This window comes from Ammodytes marinus (genome assembly GCF_949987685.1).
Source record: "Ammodytes marinus genome assembly, chromosome: 13".
NCBI lineage: Eukaryota > Metazoa > Chordata > Actinopteri > Uranoscopiformes > Ammodytidae > Ammodytes > Ammodytes marinus.
In genome coordinates this window covers 15,266,226-15,281,461 of record NC_137217.1, presented here as the reverse complement: position 1 = coordinate 15,281,461, position 15,236 = coordinate 15,266,226, and the positions used below count along the sequence as shown (strand labels likewise).

The 15,236-nt window shown below is 42.5% G+C and overlaps 1 protein-coding gene across 1 annotated transcript; it reads right to left on the bottom strand.

Annotated features, from left to right (window-relative positions):
* Positions 1-318: 318 nt before the first annotated feature.
* tent5ba (terminal nucleotidyltransferase 5ba) lies at positions 319-4,688 on the bottom strand. Its single transcript, XM_080038980.1, has 2 exons — positions 4,375-4,688; positions 319-1,768 (listed from the first exon to the last, which is right to left on the bottom strand). The coding sequence occupies exons 1-2, from the start codon at positions 4,528-4,530 to the stop codon at positions 737-739; spliced, it is 1,188 nt and encodes a 395-aa protein (XP_079895106.1). The 5' UTR covers positions 4,531-4,688; the 3' UTR covers positions 319-736.
* Positions 4,689-15,236: the final 10,548 nt, after the last annotated feature.

The window sequence follows — 15,236 nt, the reverse complement described above, 5'->3', positions numbered from 1 at the left end:
GATAAAATCCATCTGTTTTTTTTTATGGCCATGTGAGAGAATATACAACCCAAACTGTGTCAGGGGAAGCAGTCGTCCACTGTAAACTACCTCCAGTCCTTAACAGATTAAAATGTCAACGCTAAATAGAATAAAGACATCATACAAAAAACACTTTAGTTTATCCTTTTTTTAATCTCACAAAAATGAATTCTTAATGTTTCTGTAAAGAGAGATGATGTAATCTAGAAAACACTGAAAACACAGCATTGACAGATGTTTCTTTTGAACATGTCACAGTTCATTTTAGGCACTTGGAATCATAACAACATTCCCTTTCTGAAAAACAAATACATCTTTGGTCCGGTATGTCATTTAAAAAAATACAAATGCCAGAGTACGAAAATAACACCAGCTTCAAAATTTGTTTCCTCAAAAAAAATGTATTTCTGACATATACAAAGCTTCATGAGAGACTTTTTTTCTTAATACTTAAACAAGATTTTAATCGCTACATCTCAGAAATGACCAGCAATCTTACAGATGTTTTGCAAGACAAAACAAAGTGAGAAAAAAATATATAACAATTTGTCGGCTCAATCAGATGTACAGCAGTACAGGATTGTTTAAGTCACATTTGGCAAACATGAGTTTTATTTTATTTTAATTTTTTTGGGGTGGAAGGTGTTCAGTCCACTTCCTTTGACATATGAAGAACAACGGAGACGAGTCTACCTGTGCCCTTCTTCCTGCCAGTTCAGTTACAGGGCAGCCACGTCTGATACGAGTTACTGCACGGTGAAAGCTGTGGCGGCTGCACATGTGCAATATAGTAATTACTGAAGTTGATGTCCTGCACGTACGGCGCCGGCTGGTAGTAACACGTGACATTTGTTACCGTGGGGATGGCGTTCTGCTCAGCCAGCACCCTCAGTGCCAGCATGGAGATGAGGCTGAGCGTCTGGCGGCGCTCGTGGCCCATCAGACACACTGTGCTCTCGTTCACCACCTGGTGCAGAGTCAGCAGGCACTCGTAGCGTTTGTGCTCCATCCCGGCAAAGTGGTTCTGCAGGTAGGCCTCCAGCTTCCTCTGCTGTTCGCCTATGTCCGAGAAGTCAATGAAGAAGCGCGAGCACATGTAGCGCTGCATGTGCTTCATGTCCAACTCTGAAATGGGCCTGAACCCCCGCACTAGCAGGTGGCAGTACTTCAACAAGCCGCCCCCTCTGATCTCCTCCGGGTTGCGTGTGGCTATGGTCCTCTGACACAGGTGGTCCATGGCCTCGTTGAAGTCCCCGTACACGCTCTCCCCGACCACGGTGGGGTGAAAGCTCTCGGACATGGGCGTCTCGGAGCAGCGGTCGAACAGGAGCAGAGAGTCCAGGCAAATCTGGAAGGAGTCCACGCTGAATTCGAACTGCCGCCGCAAAGAGTCCACAAATTTTAGCTCCACATTCTTGCCCGTGTTGTTGGACAGCGAGATGAGGCTCCAGCGGTCTGTGTCATTGTTACACACCTTCACCAGTTTCTGTACGTAGGCCTCCTTGAGGGTCAGTGCCGAGATGCGCTCCTTAGAGACCCCGGCTGGCAAGAAGTCATACAGGCAGTCCAGCACCACATCCTTCACCAGACGGAAGGCCTGGTCGTCCTTCAGGGACACGCCGAAGATCAGGTCCAGGTCCTTGTAGCCCAGTCCAGTGTCCTGATAGAGCACGTGGCTGGCGGCGGAACCGTTCAACCTAACGTCCCTCACACATACACCCCTCTCCTCCAGCCTCGCCCGCACCACCTGGACAGGGATGAAACAGAGCATGTTGTTAATCGTATACCGGTTTTATTTTTTATTATGAAGAGACCAAAATAGAAAAAGTTGCCACACACACACACACACACACACACGCACGCACACTCGAAATATGTCAGCTAAGCTCCACATGGACCTAGTGGAAATCAATAGTTTGTACCGCTGCTCACTAAAGTCCATTTCATCACCATCAGACCTCAGTCTGATTGAAACCTAAAGAGCCCAAACACAGAGCAGATCAGAGCTGGTCACACTCAGCCACAGGTCCATCTCCACCTGGGTCACATTGTCTTATCACAGACGCATTGAGAACATTTTATAATCCTGAATCCTGCAGAGAGAGAGTGAACTCTAGTGTGCAAAACCCATTGCCTAACGTCACAACCGTTAAGGGCCAACAAGGGTCAGCAGCATTCCCCTTCCTCTGTCCCAGTGACCTGTGAGATGTTTAAACAAAGGGGTCTTGCCTCAGAGCTGCCACTGACTTTGGAATGAGATATTCTACAGCTGGACGGGGTGTGCCAGCAATCACAGAACAAAGACGGAAACATGTCCGAGTTCTTTAAAAAAAAATCCCAGATTCATCTTGTTCGCCTGAAGGGAAATTCCCTTTTTAACATAAAAACCAACTGTTCTCAAAATATCTTGAAAGTGATCAAAGTAACGGAGCGGAAAACGACAAAAGCAGCAACTGCAGCTTCATTGTTGTATCTGGCAAGCCATTTGAGAAGTGTGTCATGTTAATTCAGTGTATACACGGCACGCCGGCTTGATGCTATACAGCAGACACCTGCAGCAGACTTAACAACAAATGAATGTCTGATAGACTTCACACATAAGCTACAATCGAAACTCCCTTCCACTGAGCAAACAGTATTTGTGTAGGATTCACACAGCAAAACCTGGGGCACAAATGAGTTGCTACACACAGGCCGAAACCTCCCGGCTGGCGCTGACCTCTCAGATTAGTGTCCGTTAACTCTCTCTCCTATGGTGATCAGATAACGAGCTGGCTCTATTTATACCCACTGGGTCAGGCTACAGGCAAACACACATTTGAAGGCAAGTCAACCTTTCACACAGGGTTGGTGAAGGGACAAAATCATAATAGTATAACTATGACTTTGTAGCCGTTCATCTGTAAAGGGGCCCCAATTGGGTTCAAATTCCAATCAAAAGCAATAATATTGCATTTTTTGTGGATGCTTCTGTACTCAGCGCAGTCAGACCCCACACTCAACACTTCTCCCTATGCCCACTGACTGCAGGTGGTCATACACACACACACTTGAAAACAGGTGAGTGGATAAGCCCCCTGGACGCACAGTTAATCATGAGGTAAGCTAGAAAAAAAGTGAAAGAAGTTGTGAAGCATATATGAGCTGTGAGTCACAGGTCTGCGCTGTGTAGCAGTTCAGAACAGTGGTTGCTGATCTCTGATCTGCAGAGACAGCTCTGCTACTCCTTGGACTCACGAGCGTCATGATGCAGCAGGTTAAAGGTTCACACTCTCAGTCATGCTGCCTGTCATGCTGCATAACGCAAGATCATCGAAACCAATTCAATATATTTAAGGATTAAGAGTGGCTGTTAGGACAGGATTTTGACTGCTGACCAACGTTCAGCAAATATACAAGGTAAATGTCACAGTCTAGCAAAAATGTCATTATTCAAGGTTTCGACAAGTACAGGGGAGGGGAAAAAAGGAGCCCCCAAAACTTGGGGACTCAAACCTGCATTTAAGCCTCCTGCATGCTCAATGGAGCATTCGTCTTTCCGCGACCACAAGCCTGAAGCTCTGGGCTTTACATGCAAGTTGAGATCATCTTGAATGTGTCAATGTGTAAATGAAACAGATGGGGGAACATTTGAAAACTCTATCATGGCATTAACTATCCAGACACGCCACAGGAGAAGTGCAACATGATCCAGCCACAATGTATAAAAGACTGGAAATGTGGCACGTGTCTGTTCAAGTCAAACCAGAGGAGAAGTAAAAGCATTATTTTCCCCTCAGTCTGTGGTTTGAATGTGACAAGTGATGGCCACCTAGACAAATCAGAATGAAGACAACCTTCTTTAACTTCGATTAAACATTATGCTGTAATAAAATCCATAAATATATTTATTGAGTGTCACCAAGAAGAAATATGCAGAAGAGATATATCCAGGAAAGCTCTGACTCTTTTTGAAGGAATACTTTCTTCCCATGAAGAAAACATTAGTGAAAAAAGAGGGAAGCTTACCATGGCATTTACAATTATGGTGACAATATTTTACCGACATAAAATTAAACAAGGAAGGATCAAAGGAACCTATAGGTTACATCCTGGGTTTGTTGTTTGCTTTCAGATGAGCTTTCAAAAGCGAGATCCAGACCCATTCATTTGAATGTTTAATTCCCCAGGTGTTACCACAGTTACAGTGATTTGATCCACAGACAGCTCTAACTGTATTCCCCACCTCAGGCATCAGCAGTTTGCTCAGCTGTAATATTCAGTTTCATACTTATAAATAGGCCACATGGGCTATAATTATCAACTCGTAAAATAAAGTGAGTAAGTTAAGGTGTTTGGGTAAGTAGGCTATACCTGGACGATCTGGCGGGGTTGAACGGACAGAGTTGGGAAGTTTCCTCGGCCGTGGATGGGCACAGCCTCCCCGAGGATCGAGTCCAAGCGCTGCACCTGATCCCAAGACAACACACAGAACCGCCGACTCTGATCCGACGCATCACCGCAAGACATGGCGATGCTAACTTTCCGCGAGAGAGAGGAAAAATAAGAAATTAATCAGTGCTTCTTTGAGCGGGTCCGGTTTGCAATGACAACTAGCGTACTGCGGCAGTCTGGAGAAAGTTTAGTCAGAGTCAAATGAGCGGAGGTGAGTGTGGAATCAGCCGTTTCCTCCGGTGTGCACCGCTAAAATCCTGAAAGGTCTGTTCTGAAGCGATTCATCAGAGCGTTTAAAGCCTGCTCATTAGCATGCGGACTGTGATTGGCTGCTGTGTTTGATTATGGACGCCCTGTCTGCACCCTTCAGTGTGACGTATTTGACAGCCTGACACCCCCCCCCCCCTCCCGTCTCTCTTTCTGCCTGCATGCTGAAAGGGTTTTCCCTCACACAGCAGGCCTTATCGTGACATGCTGAACTGCAAAATTAGGAACCAATTATTAATCAAATATTTGCTCATTTGTGTCGCAGTGAAAACAGATAGCGCCTGGATATTTAAATGATTGCAGAGATCTGTTTACAGCTGCACACACACAACATCGTCTACTTTACAGTTGTTTGATATGTTTCTTTATTAGTCCAGGAAATGTCTGACGAGCAGTCAGGATGTTATCTCCAGCAACGCCCTATAGTTGACCTTATAGCTACACTTCGCGATGACACAGATAGAAACCTAGAGAAGGCCATGTGCACTCCACAGTAAGAGAAATGAAAGTTAAATTCCTAGCTGGATTGAATGGCACCTCAGTAGCAGGCAGCTACAAGTTACTTTTTCCAACCAAATTATCCACTATAGTCAACCTGGTAACTTTTCCAGTTACAAGCCCAGTGCATTGAACCCTAGGCCAGCGTTTCCTTGGCTTGTAACCCCTTGGGGCCGTAAGCAGAATTTGGTTAGGGGGCCCCTCTCCTTTTTTTTTTACCTTTTAAAAGTGAAATGCATGAATCTGGTAGCCTGGAAATCCAGACCCTGATATCTTGAACGATAGAGGGTCTGGCCACGATCAATAGTAATTTCCAACTCAAGGTGCGGCTCCTACGCATTTCAAATGCCACTGCACGCAGTTGGATAGCACTACAACCAATCAGAGCGATGCACAAGGTGACGTAAGCCCCTTTCGTTTAGCGAACAGCTGTTAAACTGTTAAATTAAACGTTTGCCGTTGTCGGTCGGCAAAACAGAACATTCCACTTACTTGCTAATGAAAGATTTGAGTGCCGTCTTCCAAATCGTTAAGGGTCGAGGCCAAAGCAGTCTCAAACTCACACAACATATCCGCAGCCATCTTTGATGTTTACTATCACGGCTTCGACGTCGCATGCACGTCACTGTCGTCATCCGGTTACGTCCTCCCCAGAGTACCATATAAAGGGCTCTGGCGCGCCCATATTAGATAGAACCAATTGAAACCATAGCCAGATTTCTGGTCTTCTTGATAAAGCTTCAACGGAGCGTGTCCAGACCAACACGCGCAGCAAATTTAATTTGCCAGCGTCTAGTGGCAGGTCTGGGAATGCCAGGCTATGAATCTGGTGCACTTTGAGAGAAATAATTAAGAGGCTAAATCTGAGGAATTTTGTGTGAACAAATACATCGAAGACACTGCGTTGGATGAATTAGAAGCTATTGAAGAAAGACACATGGATTTTCCATAAAAATATTAATTTAAAATAAAATATTATGCAGGGTCCTCTGGGATGGGCCCGCTTTTTATTGGCCCGAGGCCGATTTTAAAAATATAATGTAATATGGCCCTTAAAAAAAGAAAAAAAAAAAGGTTCTCTCAAAGTGCACCAGATTCATGCATTTCACTTTAAAAACTTAAAAAAATCTCCCGGGGGGGGCATACCCCCGGACCCCCCTTGGAGGGGCGGGATCTCAGCTGGCTACTATTTTCACCCAGCTGGACATTGGACGCAAAAGCAGAAAACACTGGGTGTATCAATGGCATTTAACAAGAGGGGAAATGTGTCTGTTTAATATGCAAGTATGCAAGGAAAGTGTTGCTGTGAAGAAGGATTACAATTTACAAAGACAATATTAAACTAAACATCAGAGCGCTACATGTCCTGATAAATGTGTTATTTTTGCAAAGTGGCCCGGCCCTTTGTAGATTTTTCTGTATGTGGCCCTCAGTGAAAAAAGTTTGGACACCCCTGATATAGACTATACACAGTGCATGGGCAACTGAGGGCAGCCCCATTTCCAAATGTTTTTAAATAAACCCAATACACACTGTGCATGGACGTGAACGTGACGTGATCAGTTAACCTCTGATTACCTCCCCGATGAACTGATTCAATTATTAGGCTTATTAACTATCTAGACCAAAACATTGTATTCCTTTTTTGTTTGATAACTTATATTTGCATAATATGATGTTAATATCACAAACTCAAAAAAAGGAGGGGGCCCTGGCGGTCGGGGGGCCCAAAGCAACCGCTTAGTTCGCTCATGCCTCAGGTTGGTCTTGCCAACGTCTATACCAGTTGTGTGGTAATTGTTCTTTTTTGTTTTGTTTGCTTTTCTTATTGCAGCAACTTACTTTCATTCTTTTAATTTATTTACCCCCTTCATACAAATAGCCCACACCATCATAAACATCAGATTTAAATGCATGGTAGTGCCTGTCTATACAGCCTTACAAAGACAGGGAGCACTGCAGGAACAGTGGAACAGTGAAGTTGAAGAAAAGTTTCAAGTTTGTTTAAACATATAGACTTATTTAGTGTAAACATAATTTTTCTTTTGAGCTGATTTTTAATCACTTTCACAGACTTCACACAAAAAGGCGCAGAGATGCTAAGCATCTAAAGATGTCTAAAAAACAAAACAAAAAATTTGTTTCTTCTTCAGCCCACTTTTCCATTTGAACTAATGAGCTACTTCAAAGAATTAATCTATTGTCAAATTCATTTGAATACAGGATTTGAAGGCAGTTTAACCGAATGAAATCTGGTTTTTTGAGGTTTTAGTTACCCACATGGGGGTCATCCCTATGTTACCACAAAGTAACACACACACACACACACAAACTATTCTTTATTATAAAGTTAGATTACTAGCCAGTTTATCTAACTTTTCCTCTCCATTGAGATTGGATTTAGCAAGTGCCATATTCATTTGTTATAAAACACTCAATAGCTAGATGTTCGAGATGTTTCGAGTGAACTCACTGCAGTTTGGTTTTTGTCCATTTTTAATAGTTTTTGCACACTCAACATTTTACATCCATTTATTTTTCTTATGACACCTATGCCTATCTACATATATCATTATTATCATCATCAACTTTATTTTTAGACTCAAGGTCAATTTAAAAGACAATACAAACAATAGAAAAAACACACATAGATTAGAATCAAAACATTTCCACCACTTATAAAAGGCCCTTATATACCAATGTCTCCAAAGGCATGACTGGTAGCGTCCTGCGCTATAACCTGGGTTCGACAGCAGCATTATAATGACATTCTTTGAGTCATTCAAGCGGCCGATGAATCTATACAATGGATTCCTCAATAAAGCCTGTAAGGTGATAACTCGTGTATTGACAAATAGCTCAATTGCACAAGAAAATAAATGTAAAACAGGCCTATACATAATTATACAAATGCACATGATTTTTGCTGAAATCCACAAACTCCTTGTCACTTGCCACTTAGTATTTGTACCATGATAGCAGGCTATTAAATGTGTGTTTTGTATTCATTCAGCAAATGGAAAGTTAAAGGCAACAATCACCAAACAATCATTCATTGAATTTGCTCATGATTGTGCACTGGTTGCCTTATGAAAAGGCTTTCATAACCCGCGATGCCCTTTCAGCTTTCCATTTAGGTTTTCATTCAGTATACAGTAGGCTTCCAGATCTTTCCAGTCTGCCTCCTTATCTGCATTGCAGTGTGTTTTTCTTTACTAGACATTCCCCTGATCTAAAAAAAATGTTTTTTTTTCAAATGCAAACACTGAGCTCCAGATTATTTGACCCCTCTGAATATCCTATGTCTGTCAGTCTTCTGTGATCACATGGTCACTGTCTTTGTATCTCATCCTGTCTTGCATGAAGTCTATCATGTGTTTAAATGTACTAGGATATCCCTCACACAATAGCAGACATGACTCTTACACTGGTGTGAAAGCCTAAAGATTCTACCATGTCATTTCCCAGTGAACAATGCAGGTGGAAAGCGTCTGTAATTTCCTCCTTTATAATGACTCAAGTATGTCATCATGTATAAAGTCCCTAACCACCAAAACAGCATGTTACAGTGTACCAGTAAAATGTTTACAAGAGAGTAAAGTTCATTTTGTGATTGACCTGTGTTGTTTTTTTAGTGACACTGCAATAAATCGCAGGCAGAAAAAGTGCACTCTTACGCACTAAGTCACGCACATCATGTCTTCCCCAAACAGATGCATGTGTTCACAGTTCACACTTCTCCACTGTTGTCCACGACACACGGCAGTAAGGTGACATGGTCTCACCAGCCCCCAAGAGATTGTGTTGTGGGAGTTCTGTGTTTTTTTCTCTCTCTATGGAATATCACTTCACATCCCATGATGTCAACTTAACCCTGTTTCCCTGGTAACAGCATCCACCGTTGTCGGGCAGCTGGACAGGAGGCGTCTCAAGCCAAGGGTCCTGCAAGGTGCCGAATGTGAGACATCTGCGTCATTCCACTATAAATAACCCGCCGTGTGGCAGCTGTGCATCCTGGGAGCACGGCCAGCCTTTACCTGAATGTGAAACCGTTCAGGGGGGAGAGGGAACAATGACGGCGGGTAAATGTCAAGCCAGGTGACATTCTCAGGTACCCTCATCGCCCCGCGTCAGAGGGAATCAGTCACATGAGAATTCAATACATTTGTGCAGTGGAACAAAACAATTATCCCAATTTAGCAAAAATAATAATAAAACTCTTTGAGCTGTGTTCACTGCTTTGTGTATAACTCCTTTTAACCTTTTGTTAATTCATCAGCACTGGATCCTCTGTTTATCCATGAGTTGACATCCTGCTGGAGCCATAACAACTAAGTCTGTGAGTCTAGTAGGTGCGGTGAGAAAGCCAGTATTTAAACACACCTTTAACAAATGAAGCATTTGAACAAGCGTGTGGTTCAGCCCTCACGCTGGTCCAACATTATTAAACTGTCTGGTAGTCTTAAGACAGTCAGATGAAGACCCTAGACTTTTTTCTTTCTTTTTTTGCCGACGTAAACTATCTCTATCTGTCTTTGCTTCATGGGCAGCAAAGAAGAGGAACAACGTGGGCCTTCTATCAGGGCCAGGGACAGGATTGGACGTCAAAGCATGTTGTAAAAAGTGTGGCTGAGAATCAATCTTGTCCAACAACAAGCAGTAAAGTGTCACTGTGATCAATTGTCCAAAATCAGATAAGAGCACCCCGTCCGTCACGCAGGATGAGTTGTGAAGCTCTTTCTCTAAGTGTGTCAGGGCTCCTACAATCTGAGCAAGGTGTATTTCCCCCAGAAGACTTCTCTGATCTGTCGCCCAGCACATTACAGTAGCACTCTACTATAACTCACGTTATAGTAGAGGAGCAAGTGTTTTCTATTATTAGTGTGTGTGTCACATGTAGCTGTGTGGACAGTACATTGCCCTTGCTATAACAGTGAAGCAGCTGTGCCTGTTACACTGCAAGTTTAATTTTGAAATTCTACTCTGGGAAATATTGAGTTTGGGGCTCAGTGTGTTGGGTCAGCAGACAACGGTCTATTCAACCAGGTTGAAGTGACTTACTAGACACCGGGAGTCTACCTGAGATAGAGAGAATGCACGATAAGAGAGGTATATTTACTTTTCCAGATTGCTCCAGATGACATTTCTATGGGATGGTGGAACAGGTGGTTACGCAAGCAGCCGATCCTCTGACGTCAGGCTGCCTCCTTGGCCTGCCTGATTGATTACAGTAGTGCTGGGCAGAGCAGAAAAAACACACCAAAACACACTAAAGATTCAAGTGGCATTGTAGGTACGCCAGCTCTCCTGGCTCTGTCCACAAATGAGAACCAATAGTACTGTTAAAAAGCAAGCACACACTATTTAATATTGATCTGTTGTAAGCCTTGTTACTATTGTTAGACTAAAATCCAATCATGACTTGTTGTTGCCCAAACCTGATTCCAGGTGAGTAATTAGCCATCATACAGTATTTCTAAGAGGTCACAAACCTGGCTTGTAATAAACTTGATCCCATCAATCATTACAAAAATGGTTTTATGATATGAGACGAGTTATTTTTTGCTCGTCTTTTTATCGATTCTACAAAACTCTGAGAGCCGTGGCATTGCTTTCTACAGGGTCTCCGTGGTTATGACACACTGTTGGCGGCAGTATCTTCGGATAAGAAAGGTTGTCGCATATGTTGAAGTGCTTTTGGAGCGGTCAGATATATTGTTAGGCTGTGTGTTACGTAAGGCTCAGCTCAATTTGCACTGGTGCAAAGAGAAAAACAGAAAACTGAACATGCTGAAGTTGTTTTTCAGGTTAAATACATTGTGGAAAGAGAACAAGTGTAAATCAAATAGTAGTGTGTTTCGAAAAATAGACCCATACAAAGGTATGCAACAAGGAAAGATAAGAAATCCACTTTGAGGGTGCGATTAAATCTGCATTTTCACAGGCATTTCCCATGTTATGTGATATAGAACTGAAAACTGAAGGAGTTCCTATTGTATCTCTCATGATTTTTTCTTTCTCTTCCTCCTAGCTAACTTATACCTGCTCAGAGGAGCCCATGAAAAGAGGAATGTATCGCCGCGGTAATAAAACACCGTCTCCTCCCTCTGTACGTCCTAACTGGGATAGATTACTTAACCGGAGTTTAAATCATGTAACAAAACCACACCCATTGCAGTAGGACATTTAGGGTCTCTGCTGCCAATCGCTTCGAAAGATAAACCTGATAGATGAATGGTCCTCACTCCACCAAATACAATCAAGTTAAATTACAGGTCAGCAGATGCCTACATAGTGCAGATGCCACTTAATCCAACCCTAGAATCCTATAAAATAAACATGCTTATGTAAATTTGACTTCACGTGTCCCTGGTGTGGACATTTAGTACCCAACCAGAGGAGAAAAACTGTCTCTTTCTGCTCTCAAGAGCGTTAACAAGAGTTGAGGGGAACCCCTATTTAGCAGCGAGCTCTGATTTCATTCCCAGAAAAATTCTGCTCCTCTCCCCCAACCAGTAGCCGAGGAGAAAAAACTCTGAGGACCCTGAGGGGCGATTGAAGAGCAACAAGTTGAAGAGCATTTGTGTCAGTTAGCCAGAAAACACTGGGCTCAAGCACTCAGAGACAAGATCTGAGAAGGCCATGATCTTACCCACGATCATGTAACTGATACTGCTCGACGTCTGAAAAACCAAGAGACAGTTTCATCCAGCCTCTCAGAAGGGGCTGAAACCTCAGTCCAGAGGATTCACTCATAAAAATATGTTAGCGGCACGTTTCTCAGATCCTCATCCAGCCTTCTTAAATCGTCCTTGTGGAAGGATTACGAGATCGGTCAAAAGTGCATCCTATCATGCCAGGGGTCCGAGAGAGCCAGCTGGATGTTCCGAAAGCTTAGAAACCCTCTGTGATATCAAAAGAACAAAGAAAGCACACTTATTGGATTAATACAAATACGATTAGTGAGTTGTGGGCAGGTCTTGTGAGATTTATGTAGGTGCGTAAGTGAGAGCAGACAGAAAGACAGGCATGTTGCACACATGGCTAGAAGCTGCTCCGAGTAACAGACTGAGGCCTAACATACCCCTTCACATTGTTCTCAGATCCATGCATTTTGCTGTACAATTAAAACGCTTGTGGTCTGTGTTTTACTATAGAACCCTCTTTCTGCACATCTTGGCTACCTTTCTCCCCTTCACATAACTTCCCTTTAAGTTAGGTAAACTTGATAAGAGGTATAGAGAGTGTCTTTTCCTAGTAATATATACTATGGCCTATGCTGTAAGTCAAACATGCTGGGAATATGTCTGGTCATGCCTCTTTAGTGACTCAGCATCCACTATCTATCTGCCCATTACCTTGCTCCACATTTTTTCCTCCGCTCAATGTATTGCCAAAGTGCATGAAGTTCAGTGGCTCTCAATGATGGTTGGATAACCATCTGTACATAACCGCATTCTAACAATGTACAGCTGCCTATACAGTAGAGAGCCATTCACTGACATAACATCTACAGCCATGGTAGAAGATGCATTCAGGTTGTTTGCATGTAACAATACAACTCTGTACAGGTACGCCATTAACAGTTGCAGAAGTGTTATCAACAAAATATTGTTAAAGAATAAAAAAAATTGGTTGTTGAAGAACATATCTGCAAAGTATCCATAGCTGTCAGATGAATGTAGCTGAATAAAAGTACAAGTTTCAATTTACCACTGAAAGGGTCACTGCTAAATGTTGACGAGATGGTTGACATTACGGAGAAATGTGTTCACTGAGGGATTTCTCTCTGGTGCAGAATGTGTGGACATGAAAAGTGAACGTCGTAATATTTATTTTCCAAATCCGCCTGGCCTCAAAAACTCGAGAAAAAAAACAAATAAACAGTGATGAATTAACTTCCAGCAGTTGAACCTTAATGTATTGTTTAAAAATAAAAAGTATCTTTCAGCAAACACAGCATTCTTGATTGATTGAGGCCTTATCAAACAGTCTGCATGCTAATGGTTTGCGTGATAAGGTCTGACCCTGTGGTACACTAATCCAGCTGAATGGCACATATTCAGGTTTCCATGGGGAGCGCTTTCCACTTCACCACACACAGCCGGCGTTTTTCCATTGCAGAAACCGGGGATATGTCACGTCTTTTTATATATTCACTTATCTAATCTAGCTAGTTCACTTAAAAATATACTCAAATAGCCCTACCAAATGTTATAGTTTAGCAGATATGGTATCTTTGGAAAAGTGGAAACAGTTTTTTGTAAATATTTGGTAGATATGAGTACAGTGGGTCAAGACTTACATATCAAGATCAAGACTGTGTATAACAACAGGTTGGCAGCCCATTGCTGAAATAAAAGCGATATAAATGATCTTTTAACCTAAGGTAACCTGTGCACTGTAAAATCTGTAATCCTGCACTTGTGTGTAATCTTTCATCAAATTTGATCAGTCAAACAACTTAACCCTCACACACCCCTGCCACGGCCTGTTTCCTCCTCCTCCCTTCTGGCATACGCTACAGAGCCTTTTAATGCATGCACCTCCAGACTAAGGAACTAACTTGCACTACATATCTATTGCTCGACCTGAGCCAATACAATTGCAATGAGAATCATTTGCACTACATGAACATGTATATATTTGTCTGTTTAATATTGCTATCACTGTCTTAAGTGCCTTTTTAATCATTGTTATTTACCTTATGTTTGTTTGTACTACTATTGATGAAGAGAAGTTGCACAGTGAATGGCATTGTACCATGACAATAAGGGATATTCTATTCTATTCTAACCCACAAAAAAATCCAATGAACATCACTCAAATGATCTATCTTGAGCTGTATGTACTGAAAGGCTTTCAGGGCTTTTGGAGGTGTTAACAAAATCACCAACCTTGCCCAGAAAACACACGGATGATCAAATCAACACATGTTACACCCAGGGCCGCCTTAATGCACGGGCTTACCTGGGCTGAAGCCCCAGGGCCTACAAGGTTCAGGGGCCTCTAAAAAAAAAAATAATAATATTTTTTTTTTTTTTTTTTTTTTTTTTTTTACTGTCTCAATATAGGCCCCTGATCTAAGAAGGCCCCGCACATTGTCATTTAAATAAATTATTGACTGGCTCATGATAGGCCCCTGATCTTAGGGGGGCGTAGAGAGATCAGGGGCCCATCATGAACCAGTAAAGAAAAAGGAAAAGAAATCACATTATTTTTGGCCTACGAAGGGGCCTATCATTCACCAGTACATTTTTGTTATTTTTGTTTAAATAACATTGTTCGGGGCAACGCAGATCAAGGGCCTATATTGAGATGAGCCATTAAAAACAAAATGAAGAATTCAAAGACAGAAGTAGCTTTGGGATAAGGGATTATAAAAAAAAAATTGGAATGCTGACTAACTGGATTTTTTAAACCTGTATATTTTTGTTTCTGCTTTTTGGTATTTCTGTGTCTCCAAATGATTTCAGAAAATAGCTCACATAGGACACAGCTGATTTAGCCTTAGTTTTCTTCTCAAAGTGCACCAGATTGATGCATTTTACTTTAAAAGGTTCAAATTTTTCTTCCGGGGGGGCATGCCCCCGGACCCCCCCAGAAAGTCTTGGGTCCCCACCGCTGTCTCTTCAATAACTTGGAAAAACACAGTAACCAACCATGTGTGTTTGGTTATTAAAAGTCACTAGACCAGGAGGGGGTTTAAGTACTTAAGTGATTTTGTAATTCATCAATAGAGATATTGTGGTGTAGACAAACATGGCTTTAACGCATCTGTATTGTAAGACCGCCGCCCGGGGGGGCCTACAAAACCTCTCAGCCCCAGGGCCTAGTGGCAGGTAAAAGCAGCCCTGGTTACACCCAGAGACATCCCTGGAGATGCAGTAAACAAACAGACGATTCAGTGCTGACCAAACTCCAAAGAAACTCACATACACAAACACGCATGCTGCACGCATGCTGCACACAGGCACACACACACACAGACACACATGCACACACACACAGGGGCA